The 24,949-nt window shown below is 37.1% G+C and overlaps 1 protein-coding gene across 1 annotated transcript in view; it reads right to left on the bottom strand.

The window, feature by feature from the left end:
* Positions 1–1,258: 1,258 nt before the first annotated feature.
* The window catches only part of PRIMA1 (proline rich membrane anchor 1), a 73,565-nt gene continuing 49,874 nt past the window's right edge, over positions 1,259–24,949 (bottom strand). The window contains exons 3-4 of the mRNA XM_070941471.1: positions 20,899–21,025; positions 1,259–1,542 (exon numbers count right to left, since the gene is read on the bottom strand). Coding sequence (XP_070797572.1) covers positions 1,440–1,542; positions 20,899–21,025 — 230 coding nt within the window. The 3' untranslated portion in view covers positions 1,259–1,439. The remainder of the gene's footprint in view (positions 1,543–20,898; positions 21,026–24,949) is intronic.

Consider the following 24,949-nt stretch of genomic DNA (forward strand, 5'->3'; position numbering starts at 1 on the left):
TTTCAATTCTTATTTGAAAAACTGATTGTAAATTGGAATACACTGGAATTCTACTTGGAGACAATCCTAGCTACATTCAGCCAGCACACCAACATCTTAGAATTTAGGACTGACACAATACCATGATTCTAGACCACAGAACTTCTTTTAGACTGCTTGAATCTACAAAGACAGAATATCACTGAAGCTTGACAGCAAGACAAAAAGTCAGATCGTGACACATCATTTTGTTTTGTTTTTCTGGTACAGCTGTGACAAATGAAGGCATATAAAAGAAAAGACAGAAACCATATTTTAGGTTCTTAATCAAGGTATGGACAAGTAATAGCATCAGTCGTTTTTTTACAAATTAAAGTGACTGTGCCTAACAAGACACTGTGACAATGGAGAGTTGGATTATGCTTTTAAACTGTTTGTGGTACTTTATCACAAAATGATATAACACAGAGCAATTTTGGCACTATTGGCAGCCCCTTATTAAAGAGGGGACTGGTCTATCACAGCTTTTTCCCTACAACAGAAAATTCTTTATTTAGCACTCATTTGGAGGAGCTACTCAAGGAATAGGAAAGTCTTTAAGTTGTTTCCATTGCAGCTTGTTGTTCTCCAGAGTCAAACATTTTTAGATCATTCTAGAGATCTTGTCTACAGATTAGTGTGGTGGATATACATGTGCAAAACTGCAAAATAATAATAGATGTACCCAAATATAGATTTTTTAAAAACACTAAGGCCCAAAATGTTTCTGGACTATGGATTAACCGTATTTAAAACACTTTAAAAATGTTATACTAGGTAATACTTTTCTTTCAATCAATAAAGCTAATTGCTGTAAGACATTCTGAATTCCTTTATGTCTGTAGTAGTGGCATCTGTATCTAGTCATCAGATTGTGTAGGAGAGGATACATTCCATGAAATCATGCAGCTGGGCAGGAAGGGATGTTCCCTTTCAGTGAATGGAAATTTTCCACTTTAACAATATGATCATCATAAAGGGTGGGTCTTAAAATGACTGTAGAGAAACAGAAAAATGCAAAGCTTGAATTTGCAAGCCCAATTATGGTATTTTACCGTCTTGAATAGATCACTCTCTTAATCATCAAAGGATCGCTGAAGCATTTTCAAAAAATAAACAGTCAATCAAAGATGAGGAAGGAAGAAGGGGCACTGCAATGTTGCTTTCAAAAGAACAAGCATGCAGTGAGTAGGCCTCTGTGAATCCCTTTTTCAGAGTAGCCCCTGGTATAATCCCACTTTTTGTGACACTCAGCAAGCCAAAGAGGAGTCACCTGCTTTTCTTCTCCGAATATCTGAAGCGTGCGCTATTTCTGAAATGAAGTCCTCGGCCATAAGTCTTCTCTTGATGCTGCATTTCACCCACCTTGCATATTCCATGTGTGCTTTTAATGTTTACTATTCAAGAGGTGGTTTTGAAAATTACGCCACTGCATTGTTAGCATCAACTGTCTTGTTGTTTTGACAGGATGTCATTGCATATTCAGCTTGACTTGTTCCATTTTCTTCTGTTCTCATAGGTTTCCTTCGTTGAAGCCCAATCAAAGTGATATTTTAAAAAGAAAGGAGACAAAAACAAATTCATTAGCTATACTGAATTGCTGAATTACATTAGAAATACTGAAAAACATTCTGTATAGATGTCTAATTATAAAAGGATTCCTGAAACTAAAATCTCAGTGGATCTCAGTCCACTACTGACTTTGTGCAATTCTATAAATTTTCAAATTTGGAAATATCTACACCATGAATTACTGAAGAATTCTGCCTGATGACAGAAAAAAGGGATGAGCATCCAGATGATTTCCAGATATTCAATTCTCATCAATGCCAGCAGGATTGCCAATGGCAACCATTTAGAGAGCAGGTGGTTGCATGCTCCTGAACAAGGAAAATGGGGGGAAATGCAAGACAATAAACCCTTGATTTAAAAGGTCTTTTCCTGGGTACTTTGGTTACAATGAAGAAAATCTGTCTGTATACTGGATACTTCTATGCACATATACAATTTGCTACTTTATGCATGTATATAATATGTGAAATGCACATGTATAAAATCTAGTGCCATTTTATGCATAAGCAAAATTCATTTACATTTAAGAGATATTCTATTTTTACAGCTGGCATTGTTCCCTATAAGTCTGTTAAATCTAATAGTTTTTACATCTTAAATTCTGGACCAAGCCTTATTTCCTGTCACCTTTTACTTGTCTACCTGTCATCTAGCTACTCTATTCAGAGATATTCAGAAATATCTAGACATGAAAACCAAACCATACATAATTACAGTACCCTACTGTACCATAGTCAATTGATAGGGAGATGGGAGGCACATAAATATAATAAACAAACAAACAAACAAACAAAAGAATTTCCAGTGGCTTAAGTATCTACAAATGAAGAAAAGTGTTGCTTCTAAATCATGCAACAGATAGGGGGAAGATTCTGTAGACCACAGGTGTCAAACTCGCCACGTCACGTTGCCATCACATAACATTTCACAATGTTTTTCCCATTTGCAGAGCTGGGGTGGGCATGGCCTACATGTGATGCATCCGGCCCACAGGCTGCCAGTTTGACACCCCATAGGCCCTTAGCTTTCCTCTCTTCTGGGAGATGCAGATGTGGGCAGGTTCACTCCTTAAAACAGCCTCTTGCTGTGAGGTGTGGCGAGGGACACTGTTACATTATTATTGCTAACATTAAACTGTCCATTTAAACAGAGCTTGCTTTTACATGAACACTGAAGTTTGTAATCTTAACCTGTCTATTTTTTCCGACATGTACACAATTTAGAGTTTTGCAAAGATCAATAGCAACCAATTTATGATATTCAAGTTTGCTTTATAAGACATACAGCCCCAGAGATCACTTTGAACTCTGTTTTTTAATTCTAGATACAAGACTGGAAGGGGAGAGAATCCAAAGGCATTATAAATACGCTGTTTCAGTAGGAACAAAATGAAGAATGTATGATGACTGATTGTATGATGATCAATCAAACCTCTATTATGGTCTCTGGGTCAGAAAGCACAATAATATAATACAGAGATTTATAATTATTATAAAACTTTCAAAAAGCAATACAATTACATAAAATGCATTATTCAATAACCCAGTTATATTGTTTAAGATGACTTCTGGCATGATGATAATCCAATTCAGCTACAATATATTAAGCTTCATAAAATATGTTTATTTCCTGGCAAACAAGAACTATGGTATATTAATGTCAGTTGTGACTTCAGTACTGTCACAGGTAAATTGTAACAGCAATAGCACTTATATACCACTTCCTAGAGATTTACAGCCCTCTCTAAGAAGTTTCCAGAGTCAGCTTATTGCCCCCAACTATATGAGTCCTCATTTTATTAACCTCAGAAGGGTACAATATAAAGGTAGCTTACATAGGAACTGTCAGTGATTATATTATCAGTGATATACTTATTAGTATATATTTCTACTTAATCAGACATTTTTAATTATAAACTAATTCACTTCAATTAAAAGTATTAATCAGATATATTCATATTTTTCAGGATTACCAAAAAATAGTGAAAATAATCATGTACTGTTTAAAATAGTCAAATACAGGTAGTCTTTGACTTACGACCCCTTGTTAATGACCAAAGGTACAATGGCCCCAGAAAGGGTGCTTTACAGTCCATAAAGCAGTGCTGGCTGTCATAAAACTTTATGCTGCTCCTACCCCCCATCCTTGGCCACATGATTGCGATCTGAGTCCTTGGCAACCTGTTTGCACTTAAGACCAGTTTCCAAGCAACTCGCCGTCATGTGATCATCTTTTCCAAACTTCTCTGCTGGTTTCTCTAGATCAGTGATGGCTAACCTTTTTGCCATCGCATGCCAAAAGCAGGGGTAGTGGGAGGGGGGGAATTGCGCGTGCGTGTGCCCACACCCATAATTCAATGCGCCCCATCCCCCCATGCATGTACGCATGACCCCCCCACTCTCCCCCTGCTTTTGGCATATGATGGCACAGTGGGCCTGGTAGGCCCATTTTTTGCCCTCTCCAGGCTCCAGAGCCTTTCTAGGAGCCTGGGGAAAGCAAAAACAGCCTTCCCCACCCCCACCCCCCGGAAGCCCTCTGGAGGCCTGAAAACAGCTCATTTCCTGACTTCCAGTGGGCCCGGAAGACCCGAAAATCAGCTGGCCAGCACGCAGATGCATGCTGGACTGAGGTAGGGCAACGCTCGTGTGCCCACAGATACGGCTCCATGTGCCATCTGTGGCACCCGTGCCATAGGTTCGCCATCACAGCTCTAGATATTCAATGGGGCAACCAGGTTGCAAGCTGCTACCACCTGCCACGGAGCTGAGATTCTGGCAAGCAGGCAGCTCTTTGACAGTGAAAGGGGAGCTGAGATTCAAGAGTAAGATGGCTGCCTATCAAGGAACTCCTCGGGTGGATTGCAGAAATGGAGGTCAGATCCCAAAGATCAGTGCTGCCTTAGTGCAGTCTCTTAAAGGAGTTTCCCTTTGTGCAAAAGGGAGGGGTGGAGAAAGAGATCTTGAAGATCCCACTCTGTTCCTGCAGCCCACCACAGGGGGTTCTGTTCCATGCATGGAGGGGATATGAACTTCTCCAGCGGGTTGCAGAAAGAAAGCCTGGATCCCAAAGATCCAAAATTTGTTTCTGCAGCCTACTACAGGAGTTCCTGACCGCCCATGGAGCTCTTTTGCTCTGTTCACTTAATGACTACAACTGGAGGAACTGGGATTAGGGTGTTGAGTGAAGTGGTCATGTGGGCATCTTGTTCACTCAATGATACATTCTGGGGTTGCAAGTCAAGGACTGCGTGTATTTGAGTATTTAAAAAGTATACATTTTTAAAAACAATATTCCTAACTTTTGATCATTCTGTTTTAAAGCTTGCTTGTAATATAATTTAGAGTATGTTATATATTTAGGAAAACAAAACAAAGTAGATAAAACAATCCAAAGTCCTCATTATTGTCCTTTTGCAAATTTTCTTTATAGCCTCCAATTACTTGTTAAATCTGAAATATGTGTATATACAAAAAACTAATTATTTTTTAAAATCTTTCCTCAGTCTTCATTAGTCCAATTCTGTTCTACTTTTTTCTCCAATCTGCTCCATCTTTTTAAATTGGCATTTGTTTTGCAATTAGTACTGGTGTATGTTAAGTGCTCTTTAAATTCATAATATTCACTCCATGCAAATCCACTCCAAATTCATGCCAGAAGCAGAAGTAACTCATTAAAATGTCTACTATGAAATCTTCTACGTGCAGTTGTTTTGCTAATTAGCAGATCACTGATTGAGCTCTTTGTAAAATTGCTTTAAAATGAAAGGAGCAATTTTATGCTAAACAAATGAAACTTTATGATGTTGAGCAAAGAAATGAAATAGGAGTGCAAATTTGTAACCTTTCCATCTCTCATTTTCCTGCATCCGAAAACCAAGAGAATATTATTTCAAAAGTGTTCAGTTAAATACATCCTATTCTTATCAATCTGTCCCATTCAGACAGCAAAGCAACTACGAGAGAAAGAGATAGAAACATGGGCCACAACCACTGGAAAATGTTGCAACTACTTCTATGGGAAGCAATGCAGTAGAACAGGATGTAACTGAATCTAATTATTTCGGAATAATGAACTTCTTTCACTCCTTGTTTTTCATGGTCTGTCTTCTGTTACAATGAAATCTAACCATTTATTTAGTGTTGCCTGACACTGAAAATGGGGACCAAAAAGGAGGGACGACTTAGTCATTTAAACCTGATGGTAGGAAAGAAGAACTAAGAAATATTGGATGGGAAAGGCTAAAGATGTTTGTTTTCCTCATAGGGGGGTAGCTCAGGTTCTATTTTAGACATTTCCAGGTAGTCCTCAACATACAACTACAACTGAGTCCAAAATTTCTGTTGTTGACGTATTTGTTAAGTGATTTTTTTTGCCCCATTTTATGACTTTTCTTGCCACAGTTGTTATGTGAATCACTGCAGTGTTAAGTTATTAACATGATTAAGTGAAACATCGCTTCCCCGTTGACTTTGCTTGTCAGAAGGTTGAAAAGGTGATCACATGACTCTGGGACACCATCATAAACATGAATAAGTTGCCAAGCAGATGAATTTTGATCAAGTGACCAAAGTCCTACGTCACTTTTTTCAGTGTGGTTGTAACTTTGAATGGTCACTAAATGCCAAGAATGGTTAACACTGTTCAACCATTAACAGTAGTTAAGTTTTAAATTAAATTAAAAATTACTGAAATTAATTAAGATGAAGGGGTAGTTAGGTCCCATGTATCCACATATTTTGGCAAAAAGGGGGGGATTGTAGGATGTTAGCACCCACCCCTCCTAGAAGAATGAAATATTATAGGAAATATTAAAAAGGCAGAATATTATACCTCCTTGGATGAGAAAAGGAAATACATGCTCTTGGAAAGCAGCCCCCACCTTTGCTAATAGCCCCAGAAAGACTGGGCCATCCTATCTACAAGACAAAAGGCTGGGCCAGCTTATCTACAACACAAAAGACCTTCACCCTTAGGACATAATAGGATTAGCCCTCTACCTATCTCACCACATGGCACCTGGGAAGGTTATACCTAGCAAGATTTAACCAAATCTTGGGACTCAAGACAACTTACAAAGTTACCTCTGCATGGCCTCATGGGAATCTGAAAACCAATTAGAATACATTTCTTTCACAGGAACAGGAAGCAAGTTCAAAGCCCAAGAGAGGGTATAAATATATCTCACTCTCCACTCCATGTGGTCAGCTACCCAGGACTTCAAACCAGGTCCACCATTAAACCATCTTTCCAATCAGCCTCCATGTTTCCAGTGTCTTTCTCCTCACTTGGACCTGAACCCTGATGGACATTTCTTCCAACAATTAATTTATTTTTTATTAGCTTGCCTTATATGCCACTGCATTTACAAAGATTCTAAGTAGTTACAAAAAAAAAAAAAAATGAGGAGCAGAATGTTCCCACATCTCTAAACACCTTTGTAGAATCTACAAAGGGACCAATTCACTTTTAATAATGCTTTAGGATGACTATCTGCAGAAGCAGTAAGAACAGAGAAATAAGCAACCTTCCTCATTCTTACCACCACTTGAATTTGATCTCTTCCCATGTCTGGTCATATAAACTTTTCTTTTTATGCCAGCTTCACTCTAAACACTTCTTAAGCCATTTTATCTTGGAATTTAGTAAATTCCAAGGAAATTACTTGGATTAATAGCCAAAGTTAGACTGCTTGGAAACAATCCTATCAAGTGCTGCAGGCACTTTCTTATTCTAGAAATCAGTGAGCTATTCAAGAGAACTCCCAACTAGGCTTCAGGGAACTCCACATTTGGTCTGTGGAAATAGAGGTGATTGATTAGGCGCCTGGGGTGGGCTCTCCTCCCTCCAGAAGTTTGTAGTGCCAGTAAATTATATTATAACCAGAGTGATGAAGCTGTGCCTTCCTCAGAACATCTCTCAGCTGCTCCAAACAAAAGCCAAAACTGACATGTGGCTGCCTATATGGATTAGGGCCATGATCTCCTGAAATAAATCCAAGGTTGTCATGATGGCCATGAACTCACAAATTATATCACTTCCTATGTATGTGAGAGATTAATTTTATAGGAAGATAAATTTACAACAGGACTCTTCTGATCTCTCTCCACTTTTGTGGATGATAGCAAGTTACTCAGCAAGAAGGAGAATGTTAAATAATTTTAAAATGTCAGCAAAACTGACATTTTAGTCGGACAAGAATGCTCAGATACACTAATTCCAATTAATGCCAAATAATAAAATCCCTCTTGCTGAATTAATTAAGAGTATCGTATCATTGCATCTCTTATTTACTCTGAACAGTCCACCATAGCTCACAAATACAGATAGTCCTTCTTTAGTGTCCACAGTGGGACCGGTATTTATTTATATATTTACTGTACATTTAATACTTGATAATTGCCCATCTCCCTTGGTCCTTAATGAAGTAGCTATCAGACTACATATAAGTGACCCTAGGCAATTCCTGGCCAGATACAGGTGCAACTAATAAGTCAGCCTATGTTAGTAAAAGGCACATGTGTTTGCAGTGTCAATGATTGAGAAACACCTCAAACAGTGAAACAAATTATTCACAGGGATTACAACTCTCTATAGCAGGGGTGTCAAACTCACAGCCAGCGGGCCAGATGCATCATGCACTGGCCACGTCAACCCCAGTTTAGTGAAGGGGAAAACATGTGATATGTCACAAGACGATAACGTGATGTCGTGAGTTTAACACCTATGCTCTATAGGCCTGGCTATGCATCAGTCAACCAGGCAGATGAAACACTCACCAATAGCACTTCTGGTTTATTATCCTGACAGTTTTGAACTGAATGAATCCAAGATGCTTTGTGATCTGCTGAAGATATTTCTTTATAAAATGAAAACCTGAACAACTTCAATGTGACCTATGGTCTATATTATTGTCAAGTGATTAGACTGGTCTTAACATCTGGGGAAAAGATACACACTGGTCCTAATATCTGAGAACAATTATAAAGCATTCTGGAAATCACAGATTCAATTTATAGCATCTCTAGGAATAGCTGTGATATTTCTGTTTTAAAGCCTTGATAGCTGGTGCATAGCTGGTGCATAGGATAAGGTAGATGGAGCAGTGATAGAATAATTTGTAAGGCAGATTATATGCCTACATTCTATTGGAAATAATGGACTGGTCAAGGAATCGCAGAATCATAGTTCATTTCATTTGTTTAGGATTTCTCCACAAAAATCAGGAATTTTTGGTTTAAGCAAGTTTACTGTATGAAATCTATCATTAGTTTATTTGTATGGCATATCAATATCCCCCATCTTAAAAAAATTCGACAGTTTTACATTATAGTTTTCTTACCAGGTATTATACTTAGCATAGCATAGCATAGCATAGCATAGCATAGCATAGCATAGCATAGCATAGCATAGCATAGCATAGCATAGCATAGCATAGCATAGCATAGCATAGCATAGCATAGCATAGCATAGCTCCACAGTCTACACAGAGATGTCCCTGTAATTTCCTTAGCAATAATATGTTAGTAGTTACTTCCAGGATATTTGTTTGATTTTTCTAATCCCTTCTACAACCCTAGGATTCATTGGTAACCTTTCATCCAAGTTCTCACTAAGTTTGACCCTGCATAATTTAAAAATAAATAAAATCAATTAAACATAAAGAGATGGGTGTGTCCCATGAAATCTTTACTATCTTTTTGGCATCTTGGGATAGTTATCATCTTTTAAAGTTACAAAACAAGGTTAAAGATTTAGAATCCATGCAGCATCCATGCATACTTGCACTACTAAAATGAAACTGCATTAAACAAGAACATATTTGGTCTTAATGCTGGATAAAATAGCATTGTTTAGAATATGACAGATTTACAGTTTGCTGTCCCAATTGGTTTGGGAGAATGCTTTCTGCCACAAGAATATGCCACTCTTAACCAACATCAATGAAGGCCTTTCTCTGTTTTGTTTTGGTTTTTTTTTTGCTTTTAGGCACAGTTGGGTTGTCCAACCTAGCAAAAGGCTACCCAGAGATAGCAAAGCTGTGCAATATCTCTGTTTTTGAAGCCTTTAGCAAATGTTTCCTTTGGTAAGCTTTCTGTTTTTTTGCAACTTCGCCTTATTCCACTACAAAGCACTTACTGCTTCCAAAGAAACATGTAGGTCTCTGCCATAGAAACTGTCTTCCAAATTGACTAGAAGAGTCTCCAACTCCCAACCTCCTTTTTTGCAATATATGCAGTGGCTCCATCATCAGTATTGTCCCAAATTTCCATCAGTTTGAAGGAAGCACACAGACACAACCTAAAATGCATGTACATGACTTAAAAAAACACAAAGGCTACCCAAGCATGGGGAAATTCTGATCCTACCCATGTGAGTGATAAGGTTTGTCCACTGTGACCTCTTCCTCTCTCCAAAACATTAAATCTATTTTTGGCCACCAAAATGTTGCCTTTTCCTGATCTAGAGGAGCCCTGGAGTTATACTTTTTAAATGTGTACCTCTGAAAGAAATGGAGCACTATCTCTCATAGAGTTTATAAGAAGCAGCCTTTATATGTGCTAAGACATTACCACATACTTTCTTGTGTCTGAAAACAAGCCAAACACTTCAGAGTTTTTATTTTCCAGTCTATATGTTTCCAAGAGAATAAAAAGACATTACAAGTTGAACTCTCACAATCTGTACAGACATCAGATAAAGATTTGACAGCATCTTGAGGCCTAAAATAGAATGATGAGCTTCACTATGGAGCAGGGCCAGTCTTCTCATTGTATAGTAGTGCCATCCAGAATTGTGGGATTATAACACTCATCATTTTTAGCTAGATTCAAGGGCAAAAAGATGTGAAATTAGTCTGATAACTGCATCATCTTCCCAATTGTCTGTGCTCATATAAAAATATCCTATTACAAGTTTCCTTTTCTTTATTCATAGTTTTTTTAAAAAAAATGTTTAATAAGATTATAACTAAACTATCAAAAAAGAAAGTAAAGAATCTTCACAATTTTAGAGAGCTATTTTCTGCCTGGCATGTGTAATTCTTTATCATATAATTTGTGTGCTGTTCTTTTTTAGACATAATTGTTTCTATTCTCAAGCATTAACACTGATTGACTTTAATTTAATGGGTGAAAACAAGAGGGTTGATTCTGAATTTCAGTAATTCTAATGTTCTGCAATGAGAAACTGATTAACAGATTGCCAGGTCACAACTGAGATTCTCTCTGGTCTTTGTAATGATTGATCATGCAGAAGACGCCACATTTATAATGAACACTACCTATTCTTGAGCTTTCTGCTGGGTGGTATACTTGGAATTCTGCTTGCAGAAAGGAATAAAAAGCAAAGAAAACTGTATGGACCTCTCCATGTAATTGTCTTGGCAGCAATACCAAAGTGGTTTGCCATTGCTTTCTAGCCTACAGCTGTGGAATCCCAAGTATCAACCAAGTTACATTGCAGCTTTTCAAGAGCAGCTAAGATTGGCAGCAGAAGATAGGTGAAGACCAAGGGGAAGGAAAGGATGAGGGGGAAAATGTTGCTTTTCTCTTTAAAGGAGAAGAGTGACTCTCCTTTTGTTAGCTGTTAAATCCACTAAGAATCACAGACTTACAAAGGACCAAAAGATCAACTTGACTATCAAATAGGGTTTGCCTCCTGAGTAAACAGGGAATTGATAAATCAACTGCCATTTTTTTTGTTTTACTTAATTTTATATGGCAAACAGATGAACAGAAGAGTTATAGAAAGACATTAAATTATAACAGATTTGAAGAAGGCTGTTGCATTTATTGTATTAACTTCATCTGAGACCAAATTAGGAAAAGATAGAACAGTCACCAGTATTTTCAACATAAGGTTTGCACTGTTTGCACCTGGCACAAAAGCATTTTCTGCATCAGTCACTGTCTTAGAGCAGCAGTCCCCAGTCTTTTTTGGCACCAGGGACCGGTTTTGTGGAAGACAATTTTGCCACAGACCGGGAAGGGGATGGTTTCAGTTTTGCTCACTCACCTGCTGCTCACCATCAGCTTTGCAGATGGCTCATTACAGGCCATGGCCTGGAGGTTGGGGACCCCTGCCTTAGAAGATAAGGAGGACACTCATATGTTATACAGATAGCAGATTGCATTATCTGTTTAAAATATGAATTTTCTGGAAAATAGGAGACCGTGAATTGTAGTTCTGTCTTAGGCATGGAAGCCTGTGGGTGACCTTGGACCATCGTTCTCTCTCAGCCGAACCCACCTCGCTTGTTGCTGTGGGGAAAATAGAAGGAAGGAGTATGTGTGTTCGCCATCTTGAGTTATTTATAAAAAATAAGAAAGGCGGGATTAGATAAATAAATACATGAGCCAATTTTAGATCCTTTTGCTTACGATGTATCTAAAGTAACATAAAGGCAAAGTAGAAGAGAAAAACCAAAAAGATATTCTAAATTTCTCAGACAGGAGAAAACTGATTCTGGCTAGGTAAAAAATAATCTGAAGTAGAGTATATTAACCAAACCCTAAATTTTAAAATAAGATGAAAGTATGGTTCTAATGTGGTTCTAATGCCATCGCAAGACACTTAAGCTAAATCTTATGTTGTGTTATATAAAAAAACCCCTACTTCACAAAATGAGGAACAAACTTAATTATACATAGAAATTTCCCTTATAATATTTTTTAAATCAAGCGTTTTTAAAACTCCCCAAAGTGTTTTTTTAAGAGGCAACTGGATTGCCCTGTTTTTCTTTGAAGATATTTCGCTTCTCATCCAAGAAGCTTCTTCAGCTCTGACTGGATGGTGGATTGCCTCTTTCCAGTTGCCTCTTGAAAAAGCACTTTTGGAATATCATGACCTGGATGACTGAGAATCTCCATAGACATTTTTAAAACTCATTCTTTCTGCTTTCAGATTGCAACAGCAAAGAGAATTAACAGACATGCAGGCTTAAACCCCCTCCTATGGCCTACAAAACAATCAAAGACCCAATTTTAGCAATTAGCTTGTAACATTTTATCTTCTTCTCAAACAATCAAATGACATCTAAATAAACTATAGCTATCTCCTTATCAAGCTAATAACCTAAACACAACTAAAATGTAGTGGCTGAAAAAGAATAGCATCCTCCAAATGAGTTGTCCCTGAAACAGCTATCAATATTATTGATCATACAGGAAGCCACTAATACACAAATGAATGACAGAACTTCTACCTTATCAGTCAAATAATCTATTACCCACAAGGCATCTGCAAGTCACTTGCAAAAAAAAAAATCTACCTACAGGACTTTTCTGTCTAAGAACAGGTAAAGTAGGCAAGATAATAAGAATATACAATTGCACCAAACAATAAAGGTCATGTCTCTAAATATTCCTGCACTGATTATGCTACCTAGCATGGTAATATAATGTCTACAACCCCAAAATGAGCTGTAAGAATTCCAACAATACAACATGCCAATCCTGAGCTACAGATATTCTCCTTCTCATAGTGTTAATTAAAATGTGAATTGGGCAACTGGGCATGGTTTATGCATTCCATACTGTCCCCCAGTACCTCAAGATTTCTGTTAGGCTTTTATCCCACTCTAATCTTAAACTGATTCTGAGTATTGAACACAATATTAAGAACATAAATTATTGAAAACAACTCAATAAATACACAGTCATTAGAGAACAGTCAAATTATGTACAACACTTCCTTGAAGGAACAACAAATTCAACACCTCAGACCCTATAGGCTTGTTGAACAAAAAAGGTTTTAATTGCTTCATAAACACCCAAGTGAGTCAATATTCTGTGGTGAATAAGAACTACACAACTGAAGGCAGACTATAACACTAAATTTGGCTGCAAAATGATTGAACTGCAGTGATATCTCTCCCTTCCTCAGATAATCTAATGTCTCTAACTCAAAGTGCACAGGAAACTTTCTGAATCTTGATTAAGTCCAATCTCTGGCTTTATCTCAGGCAAAGTACTACAGGAAATGGACGGAACTGCATCTGAAATAAACTGAATACTGAACACAGACTGAACATTTAATACTACAGGTATTCTGGCAGAATAAGATGTGATCTATTCAAGGGTGAAATGAAGAAAGATAAGAATGTAGAATAGTACAGACATCTGGGTGACCTGAAAGAGGTTAGTAATTGCTTAATGGTACTAGCAACATTTCCCATTTTCCCACTAAAAACAGGCTGCTAAAGCATAGAAAGCTTCATATGAGCAAGAATTCTATAAAGAAAATTGAATTCAGTTCTGAAGGCTCCCAAATTCAAACTATGCTCAGAGAAATTCTGAGCTTTAATTTTATGTGTGTGTCTTTTGAAGTAGGATCGACATAGAGGATATTTTGATTCCAATAGAAAAAACTATTAAGTTTAATATTTGTTTATATTTGATGTATATAAGAGCAGGATGAGGTGAAAAAATCTTGAATTGGGAAAGCAGACAGTACAATATCAGATTGTAAAACGGTAGTGCAGAACTATATATTCATTTGTTTGTTAAAAAAGAAGTTTCTCTGCATTTGTAAGTAGAAGAAAGTTTAATTCAAATGAATATGAATAAATTGAATTCCACATCTGCACGATGAAGCATTATAATCCATTCTACCAACTCCAATTTTTACAATTTAATCCTTTATTTGATTCTGTTGCACTGAAAGATCAAACTGGAGGAAATGTTACTTCCCTGAAAATCACAAATAGTTAAGAGAGCCTACTGAAGCTATTGCCAATAGCCTGAGGAAACTGCTCTAACAGAGCATTTATTGGAAGAATTTAGTGGAACAGTGAAATGCTCTTTTCATTCAGGGCAAAACATAAAACAATCACAACCTAACTTCTCTCAGCAGGCTTTGAATGATAGACATACATACATTTTGCTTTGTTTGGAACCTCCCAGACGTGCTAATTTTGTGGGCAAGTGGGAAAAAATAAATGTATGATTTTCCAGCTAGAGGGCACAGGTAGAATTTTGTAATTCGGTGAAGGGCTTTTCCTCTATACCTGGTTCTTATACAACTCCCCAATGTTGGGGCTCTCATAACGTAACTGTGAGATGTAAATGCCTTATTCCCTAATGTGTAAATAATGTATATATGGGACATCGGGGGTTAACTTATTCTTTGGTTCCTAATGTATTCATAATTCACCACTCCCATTCTTGGCTCCACCCCTTGTATATATAAGGAGCCACCTTCACCATTTTCCTCGCTTCTATCTGTGAATATTCAGTGAATATAGAATGCCTGTTATAATTAAAGAGAAATATATTTAAACCTCTAACTCTTATTATCATTATTGAGTCTGATCCTGAAAATATTGCAACAAGCTGGTAGCAGAGGATGGTTAATTGACTCAATAAATACTTAAAGATGTCTAAGAAAGATAGGCCCAACACCAGGGCCTACAGCAAAGAAATAGAAACTGAACAAGAAATAATCAACGAATCCACAAACGCGATTTCGAGAGAATCCGAAGAATACACCACTGAAGAAGAAGAACTAATAAATGAAAATAATGACCAGGAGGAAATCGAAATAGAAAATAACGAACTCAGGTCAGAGATATTAAAACTATTAAAAAGCCAGAAGAATGATGAAAGCCTCATCGCGAATCTCCAAGAAATGCTGAAAAACAGCGGAGCAGCGAGAGAGAAAAACATTGCTAAAGAGAAACCCAAAGACCAAAAAACTGTGAGTGATATGACTACAGAGAAAGTCGTTATGAAAAAGAAAAGATGTGATCCCGCGCGAAATTTTGAATGGCAGCCATCTTGGTTCCAACAAGCCTCCAAAGTGAGCGAAGCAGAGCCAATCAAAATGCTCAGTTCAAAATTTCTGGCGCGAAAAACGTTATCAGACAACGAAAGCGAAAAGGAAGATTCAAACTCTTCAGAAGAACCAGAATCAGAAAGCGAAGACGATTTAACGAAATCCCAAGTAAAGTCAGCAATGAAGACGCTTTTTGCTGCATTTGGGCCAAAATTAAAAATTTCCAAAGCGACAACGAAGAAGCTAGAGAACAAGCCGATACCTCAAGACCTGCACGCTCCCATCCTGACTTCGAGAGCGACGACGCCCGAGCCCAGAGAGCCATGTCGATTCCGCCCTACACCGCAGACCGGATCAAGTACCAACGCACACAAAAGAAAGAAAAGAGCAGTCGCCGCCATCAAAACTCCTAAAACCGAGCCAGAAACCGACTCGTCTGAAGAGGAGCGGAGCGAGCGAGCTGCAATGGAGAGAACCTTCCACGACGACGCCAAAGAAGAAATGAGCAACGCGCATGTGCGAAACTACGTAGGCGGTCCGGAAAGACTTGAACTGGCCAGAGAACCGCGCAGACTCGTTGCGAGCATCCCCATGCCGTTTTGCAATTTCCTGCACTTGCGAGACCACGGACTACCTCAGGTTGTAAGTAATGAACAAAATAATGTGGGAAACTTACCCAGTGACTTCCCAAAACTTAGAGTTGATGGCATTAATTTGCAAGAATGGTATCAACAGCTCCAGGTTGTCTTTATGAAAGAAAATTTGCTATTCTTTATCACTAGTCCTCCAAGAAGACCTTGGACTTTAAAAATAGATTGTTTACATCATAGAGCATTTTTCTTAATAATATCTAGCGTGTCTCCTACAATGTATCATAGCATCAAACCAAACCTAACTGTTTCAGAAATAATTCAATGCATGTTTAATCTGTTTCACAGCGATAGTGTAGCTACCACTACAAGAATGTCTAAGGATTTCTTTTCTTCCAGAGTAAAACCAGGGGTTTCCATAAGTGAGCATTTGATATCTCTAAACAAAATAAGAGCTGAGCTGCATTTGAGGGGGGAAGTGATTTCAGATCAAACAATGAAAAGTGTTATTATCAATTCACTTGATTCATCATGGGATAGTTTTATGTCACACTTAGACACCATCAATCTAGGATATTTATCCATAGAAAGTCTATCTAACAAATTGATAGCAGAAGACAATTCAAGAAAAAATCGTTCCAGCAATCACACAGAACACAAATCTTTTAGGAAGGTAGCTTTCCAGGAAAAATACAATGAAGCTTTTAAATGCCATAATTGTGGGTCCAGGGAACACAATAGAAGAGACTGTCCCAAAATCACAAAGGAGAGACATAGGTCAGAGTATAGGAGCAAATACAATTATAGACAGTCTTCCACAGATAGACATAAATATAGAAGCCCACCAAATTACAGAGATAGTAGAGGGGGTAGAGAAAATTCAAAAGAGAGAAAATCTGGTTCACTGAATGGACTAAATAAACAAGACAGCACTAAAACACAACAAAATGAGAACAATAATTGGCTTATTGATTCTGGGGCAACCAACCACACCACTAATAACAAAAATATATTGTCTTCATTTACAGAAGATAAATTTGTAATAAAGGTAGCTAATCAAGAAAAGGTTCAAGTATTAGGCAGAGGAAATGTGACCTTGCCTGGCCTAGGAAAAATAGAGGGGGTATTGTTAATTCCAGAAATACCTCATAACATACTAAGTGCCATAAAACTAAGCAGAGATTCTGACATCAATATAGTTTTCTCAAAGGGGAAAGCAACTTTAGAGAAGGACAAAACAAATGTAGGCACTGTGATGATTAAAGGAGGCCTACCCTATCTAATAACAAAAGAAAGATGGTTACATAACATTGATTCAAATATGGAAGATTGTATTGAGGCAGATGATGAAAGTGTTAGTAACAGTGACAATGATGAATGTAAAATATCTCATGATCACGCAAATACACACAATGAGAAGAAACCAAGAATAGGTAAACCAATTCATGATGAGTGTGCTCACATCTTGCATAGGAAGTTAGGACATGCAAGTTTTCCTGTAGTACAAAAAATGACTGAACACGCAGAAGGTGTCAAAATAAAAAATTGTGAAAATTATTTGGAATGCTCAGTATGTAAATCCACTAAACTAAAAACTAGTCCCAGACCAAAAAAATCCAACAGATCAACTAACAAAGTTTTTGACTTAGTACATATGGACCTAGTTGGTCCATTAACTCCATCAATCACTTATAGAAAACGTTACTTCCTAACAATAGTAGACGATTACAGTCGCTATGGTTTTGTTTACACATTAAAACACAAGGATGAAACCTTTCAGAAATTTAAGGAATTCTACAAACGCATAGAAACACAACATAATATCAGAATAAAACAAATTATGACAGATAGGGGATGTGAATTCATGTCTAAAGAATTCTCCCAATGGTTAAAGGATAGAGGAATGCTACATTTCACGTCTAGTCCATTTTCTGCGTTCCAAAACGGGATTGCAGAGAGAAAGAATTCCACACTACAAACCATGATTAGGTGCACATTAGAGGATGCTGGTTTAGGCAAACAATTTTGGTCAGAGGCCTTACATTATTCAAATTACACTCAAAATAGAACCTGGTCCAGTATTGTGAATAAAACACCATATGAGGTGATGTATAATAGGAAACCCAAATTAGCACACATGCACATATTTGGAGTCACTGCAGACGTACACATACCTAAGCAGTTGAGAAGAAAGGGAGAAAACGTATCCAGAAGATTAAGATTTATGGGATATGAAACTGGCACCAAAGGGTACAGATTCATTGATAATAATAACAAATTTATAGTCTCCAGAACAGCTGTGTTCCATGAACAGGCCAATTGGTCTAAATTACATCTTAATGAAATATTTCCAAATAAATGCAAAGATACAAAATCTTGTGAGGAAGGGACAATAGAAAATCAAAATATCAACAAAAATAAAAACAAAACCAAAACTTGGACAAATAGTCAGCACAAAATAAAGACAGACACATTAACAAAAAAGGAAGCAAGATATTTGCATGATAACCATAGCAAACCCGAAAGAGCTATTAGAAACAATAGAAATCAAGTACCAAATAAATACAGAGATTACATAATGCATATGGATGGTGAACAAATGACGCCTAATACATATGAGGAAGTATTAAAACTCCCTCGTGAAGAAAAGGAAAAATGGGAACTAGCTATGAAAAAAGAGATGGAAAGTTTGCAAGGATTAAATGTGTTTACACCTGCGATTGCACCTAAAGATAAAACGATTATAGGTACCAGGTGGATTTATAAAATTAAGAATCTAGAAGGAGGCAATACTCTATACAAAGCTAGATTGGTTGCACAAGGTTATGCACAAAAATATCCGGAGGACTACACTGACACATACTCCCCCACAGTGAGAACAGAGAGTGTTAAAACAGCTCTAGTAGTGGCATCTGCACTCAATCTTGATGTATTTCAATATGACATACAGACTGCGTATTTACACGCAAAACTAGATAAGGAAATATATGTAAGAGCACCACACAGTCAATACACTAATAAGAATGAAATTTGGCTATTGAACAAGAGTCTATACGGATTAAAGCAATCTGGCAAAAGATGGTACGATTGCTTGGTAAAAGTACTTAAGACCATGGATTTCAACGCTACCACTGCTGATAACTGTTTCTTTGTAAAAAAGAGTGATGATCATATTGAATTTGTATTAATTTATGTAGATGATATTTTATATATAGGAAAACACAAGGAGAGAAGAGAAACCTTTGTAAATAAGCTAAACGAACATTTCTCGTTGAAATCTCTAGGTAAGGTAAACAAATACCTTGGTGTACAAATTAACAAAACTAGAAGGGGATTCAAACTTACTCAGAAAGATAAAATCATTGAACTTCTGAACAAATGCAATTTAAACAATACCAAACCCTGTGACACTCCTATGCAAACTGATTTCCTTAGAAACACTGATGAATCTTCCCCTGAATTCAAGGATAATACATTTTATAGATCAGTCATAGGTTCACTTCTTTATATATCTAATTGGACCAGGCCAGATATTGCATTACCACTCAACTTATTGTCAAGATATGTTAGCAAACCAACAATGTATCATTGGGAAGCAGTCAAAAGAATTCTAAGATATCTGAAAAGTACATTAGACTTTTGCTTAGTATTAGAACCTAGTAATGGTAAAGAACCAAAACTTACATGTTACGCAGATGCGGATTGGGCTGGAGATATATCATGCAGAAAGAGCACTTCTGGTTATATTTTTCTATTAAATGACTGTCCAGTTTACTGGTACACTGGTAAACAAGAACTGGTAGCCACTTCGACCACAGAAGCGGAATATGTTTGTTTGTCCAAAGCTGCAAATAACCTTGTATGGTTTAATGATTTGATTTCAGATGTTTGGAAAAAACCTGCTTTGCCTTTTGTTATGCATGAAGATAATAAAGCAGCCATTGAAATATCCAGATCCGATGCCATTGGACAAAGGTCCAGGCATATAGATATAAAATTTAAGCATGTGAGACAATTGTCTCAAGATGGATTTATCAAAGCAGTGCATTGTGATACCTCTGAACAATTAGCTGACATATTGACGAAGCCTTTACCTTCTAAACAGCACAAATATTTAACATCAAAATTATATGTCTTATATTGTCCTGAATCTGAATGTAATTGGTGTTGTATAGCGAACCGGCATTTAGAGGGGGATTTGTGAGATGTAAATGCCTTATTCCCTAATGTGTAAATAATGTATATATGGGACATCGGGGGTTAACTTATTCTTTGGTTCCTAATGTATTCATAATTCACCACTCCCATTCTTGGCTCCACCCCTTGTATATATAAGGAGCCACCTTCACCATTTTCCTCGCTTCTATCTGTGAATATTCAGTGAATATAGAATGCCTGTTATAATTAAAGAGAAATATATTTAAACCTCTAACTCTTATTATCATTATTGAGTCTGATCCTGAAAATATTGCAACAGTAACACTGTTCCAGTATTCTGTAACAAAGTCCAGACTGCACTGGAGCAGCCCATGCTGTGGCTGTCCTCCTTCCTTCCGCCAGTATTAACCACTTAGAGGCACTTGTGGTGTACATTCCTCCCAAATAACTTGCAGCTTCTTCCCTCGGGACTAGGTGTTCTCATTCCATTCTCCTGTATATTCAAGTCCTCCTGAAATCTGTTCTTGTTTTTGGTTATTCTGAGCTTTCAATTATTGAAAACAAGACAGTGTCTAGGATTTATGAGCTAGACAAGAAAGGGAAAGGAAGGAAGGAAGGAAGGGAAAACTTCTGTGTGCGTGTGTGATGAGTAAATTCAGAAATTGTAACTATGGTATCCCTTTTAGAGAACTGCACAATCTGCAACACTGCAGCATCTCCATGCTGGTATATTCAGGAAACAGCTCATCTTGTAGCATCAAGCTTCAATATGCTAACACAGTCTTACCTTTTTATGGCTTTGTAGCAAATGATGAAAACTAGAAAGAGGAACACCGGTATGGCACAGCATGCGGCAATGATTATAGCTGGACTTGGCCAGGGTGCTGCAGCGGGGCAAATAGGAACGGTGGGAGCTGTAAAAGATAACACACTTAGTTGAGTCCTACCAAACACAAAGTTTATGATCTGAGGAGCTCTTTTAACCCAGAGTGAGGAGGAAATTACCAAGAAAGTCAGTTTATACCATAGAACATTCTCCACTACCTCAGGTAATAAACTCTACTGTTCTTTCTCACTACATATTATACTGTAATTCAGCAGTAGCCAACTGCTATAAAGCTACCTTAAATTCTCACTGGTCCATGCAACTCAACTTAATAACATTTAGTTTGAGTGTTGTATGAGTCCAGCCACTGTGGTTTATGAATTTGGTTTTTTTGGGGAGGGGCAGGTTTAACATGCTCAGTATATCTAGCGAATTGTGGCTCACTATTGTTAACCAAATCAGGTATAACATGATATACAAACTATTGACAATAGCTCTGCTGGGTTGCAAGAGCATGTCCAAGACCTATCAGGAGATGCCAATGCTTTCTGCAAATGAAACAGATGCTGTGGCACTAAGCTAAATGTTTGTCTCTAACTTGTAAAAACACTTGAAGATCAGAAATTAAATGTCTTAACATGGATGGAAGTCCCATTTCTTAGCAGCTGCCAATCAACCAATCTTTGTTTTACCAAGTAAAAGCATGCTGCTATATCAACATATTAAACCCAATGAAGAAAAACACATCAAATCCTGCAACCACTGTTACAATAACCGCATGTGGAGACTTCTTTACAGGAGTTCTGGGGATAATCCTTCCCACTCCCCAAACTCCTTTTAGTTCTTATAAGGATTCTTTTCTTTTTGTCTCTTTCTAAAGCATCTGGAAATTAGGATTTCAAAACTATATATACAAAAAAGGGGTTCAGCTCTAAAAAGTGTATTTGTACTAATATTAACTAAAAGATAGATTATTTCTATTTCATTCTATCATGAAAGTGGTATAAACATGGCTGCTGAATTTAGTCCTTATCAATTTATGATAATTATATCATTAGGCAGCTAGTTGCCTAAAGCACATTACACGTCTTTATAACTATGGTAATATGAGATTTGAAACCAAAACTTCCCAAATCAAACCCAATTCATGAATTAATATATTCAAAATTAAACCTGAGTTCAGTGGGAAATATTTTTCAGGGAAGTGTGTATAGGAGGTCTTTATATAATATTTGTTTCCCAAAGAGAGTTTAATTTATTGTGAAACATTAAAGGGAAGCAACATACATTGTTAATTACTTATCAGTAATATCTTCGGGATGTTACTTTAATCAACTTACAATCACAATTGAGCCCAAAATTTCTGTTGCTAAGAGAGACTGTTGTGAAGTGAATTTTGCCCCATTTTATGACTTTTCTTGCTACAGTTCTTAAGTGAATCACTGCAGTTGTTAAGTTAGTAACAAGGTTGTAAAGTGAATCTGGCCTTCCCTTCCCTTGTCAGGTCGCAAAAGGTGATCACATGATCCCAGGACACTGCAACCGTCAGCAGTATGAGTCAGTTACCAAGCATCTGAATTTTGATCATGAATTGTGACCATGGGGATGCTGCAACGGTCATAAGTGTGAAAAACAGTCATAAGTCACTTATTTCAGTGCCTTTGTAACTTTGAATGGTCACTAAACGAACTGTTATAAGTCCAAAACTACCTGTACTGTTAAATATGATTTTTTTTTTTAATTTGATTTATATGCCGCCCTTCTCCGAAGACTCAGGGCGGCTTACAATGTGCTCAGCAATAGCCTTCATCCTTTTGTATATTTTATACAAAGTCAGCTTATTGCCCCCACAAACTGGGTCCTCATTTCACCTACCTTAGAAAGGATAGAAGGCTGAGTCAACCTTGAGCCTTGGCGAGATTTGAACCCTGCAGTAATTGCAGGCAGCTGGTCTTAATAAGCTTAATAACAGGGTGCCTTAAACCCCCGTACTACCAAGGCTCTTATAGTAAAAGTATATTTTACTTTTTTGTAGCATACATAAAAAGTAGTTTTCTCCTAATCAAGTTACTCCATTTTCCATTTATTTTTACTACTTGATCAGACGAAACACGTTTTTGAAATTCAGCTATATATGGTCTATTAAGAGGACAGTGAAAGACCACCTTCTAGATATTCCTGGAAGGTGCTATGGCCCAAAAATGATGACTGGCCAAACACCAAATCATCCGTCATAGCACTAAGTTATCTGTCTATGACAAATATTAATAATCTTTGCCTGTTCAAGGCAAAGATTATATTTTATTTGTAACATTATGCATACGCCACACAAAATATACTTTAAAATAGCACAAATCATATATTTGGACAACTTTTAAGCAATATTTATTTGGGGAGAATTATAATTGGCATATTATTATTATAAATTCTGTTGTCTAAATATGCTGTAGGCCAAATAAAAAGACAAAGCCCATCTGAACATAGGCCATCTAAGAAATGAAGTCAGCATTAAAGAAATGATGGATCTTTAACATTTGTATTAGTGGGGATCATTTTAAATATATGTGTCTTATGTAGTATTCATGAATGCACTTCAGCGACTCCTTGGCATATCCAGAATGTCATCACATCAGCTTCGCTTCATCGTCCCTGACCCTTGGAAATGCAGCTGGCAACACCTGAGCAATCATGAAAGCCATGGAGAAGTGGATCAAATTTTATAGCAAGAGGAAACATTGATAACAGCATTCTGGTTTTTGACATATGGCTCACAATGAACAATTCTTCGCAGGACACCAGATTGAAACAATTATTTGTGAAAACACAGATCACTGTTAGGCACTCAAAAAAGCTAGCTTCTCTACTAGCCAGGGGACTATCCAAAAAATAATAGGACTCAGACCAAACAGATTTGTGGAGGGAAAGACAAACTGTGCAGACAATTTTGTGCATTCCACAAAAGAGTAAAAAATAAATTATTCCTCAAGCTGAGCTTTATTCCTAGAGAGATGTAGTTGTTGTTTCTTCAGCAAAAACACAACAGCTATGCCAGTTGCTTTCTTCCTTGATATTCCTAAAGATTTACAATGTAGTTCTTGGCCTGGGATTCTTAATGGAACCCTATCCAAAAGCTAAACAGGACTAGATTATTTTACCCTCTCTGTTGTGACAATACTTTATACTCAATTTAAATGTAACGGGAACAGATGTGGTATAATTTTGTGCTCTCTGTGAGAAATCTCTCTTTCCCAAGGATTGTTATCTTTGTTTTAAAGGAATTATAGAGACACATTGGGCAGAACCATCTCACATTCAATAACCTTTTTAATAAAGTTCATATTCATAATGCTTAAACCTGTAATTTAGTGGAAAAGGAGAGCAGTGAATTTGGTAAAATTGCATTTTACATACTAAAAGAAGTTAAACTTGCAGGTTGGTTTTTCTTTCCCTGTGGAATTTCCATGGAACTTGAATAATGTAAATTCCTAGCAATCACCCAGAATAATTGGAGTCAGGCAACATGTAATAATTAGCAATGACATAACACAATTGCCAGAATTATTCACTAGAATTTATGTAAAAATTATCAAGTGCCAGTAATGAAAAACTGCTGGGAACACAGAGTTGAAAAAGTAACCGAAAATGAGCAGTTAAAATATTGTGGGATTTCTAAATGCTAACTGATAAGGTCTTGGTCATAACACATCAGATTTAATTGTGGTTGAAAAGAAGAAAGGGTAGATAATTGATGTGGCAATCCCAGGAGTTAGCAGAAGAGAAGACAAAGAATTGGAGATCACAAAGTATCAAGCTCTGAAAATCAAAATTGAAAGATGACATAAATCAGCTATGTGGTGGTCCCAATGGTTATCAGCACATTGGATGCCATACCCTTCACCCCCAAAATTGGATGGCACTTAGAAAATTTGTGCATTGACAAAATTTCCATTCATCAATTACAAAAGGCCATACTGCTAGATCTCCACATATACTATATCCATACATTGCGACA

The sequence above is a fragment of the Pituophis catenifer genome, unplaced genomic scaffold (assembly GCF_029215685.1).
Source record: "Pituophis catenifer annectens isolate HBS135680 unplaced genomic scaffold, rPitCat1.0.hap2 SCAF_1, whole genome shotgun sequence".
In the NCBI taxonomy this organism is placed as follows: Eukaryota; Metazoa; Chordata; class Lepidosauria; order Squamata; family Colubridae; genus Pituophis; species Pituophis catenifer.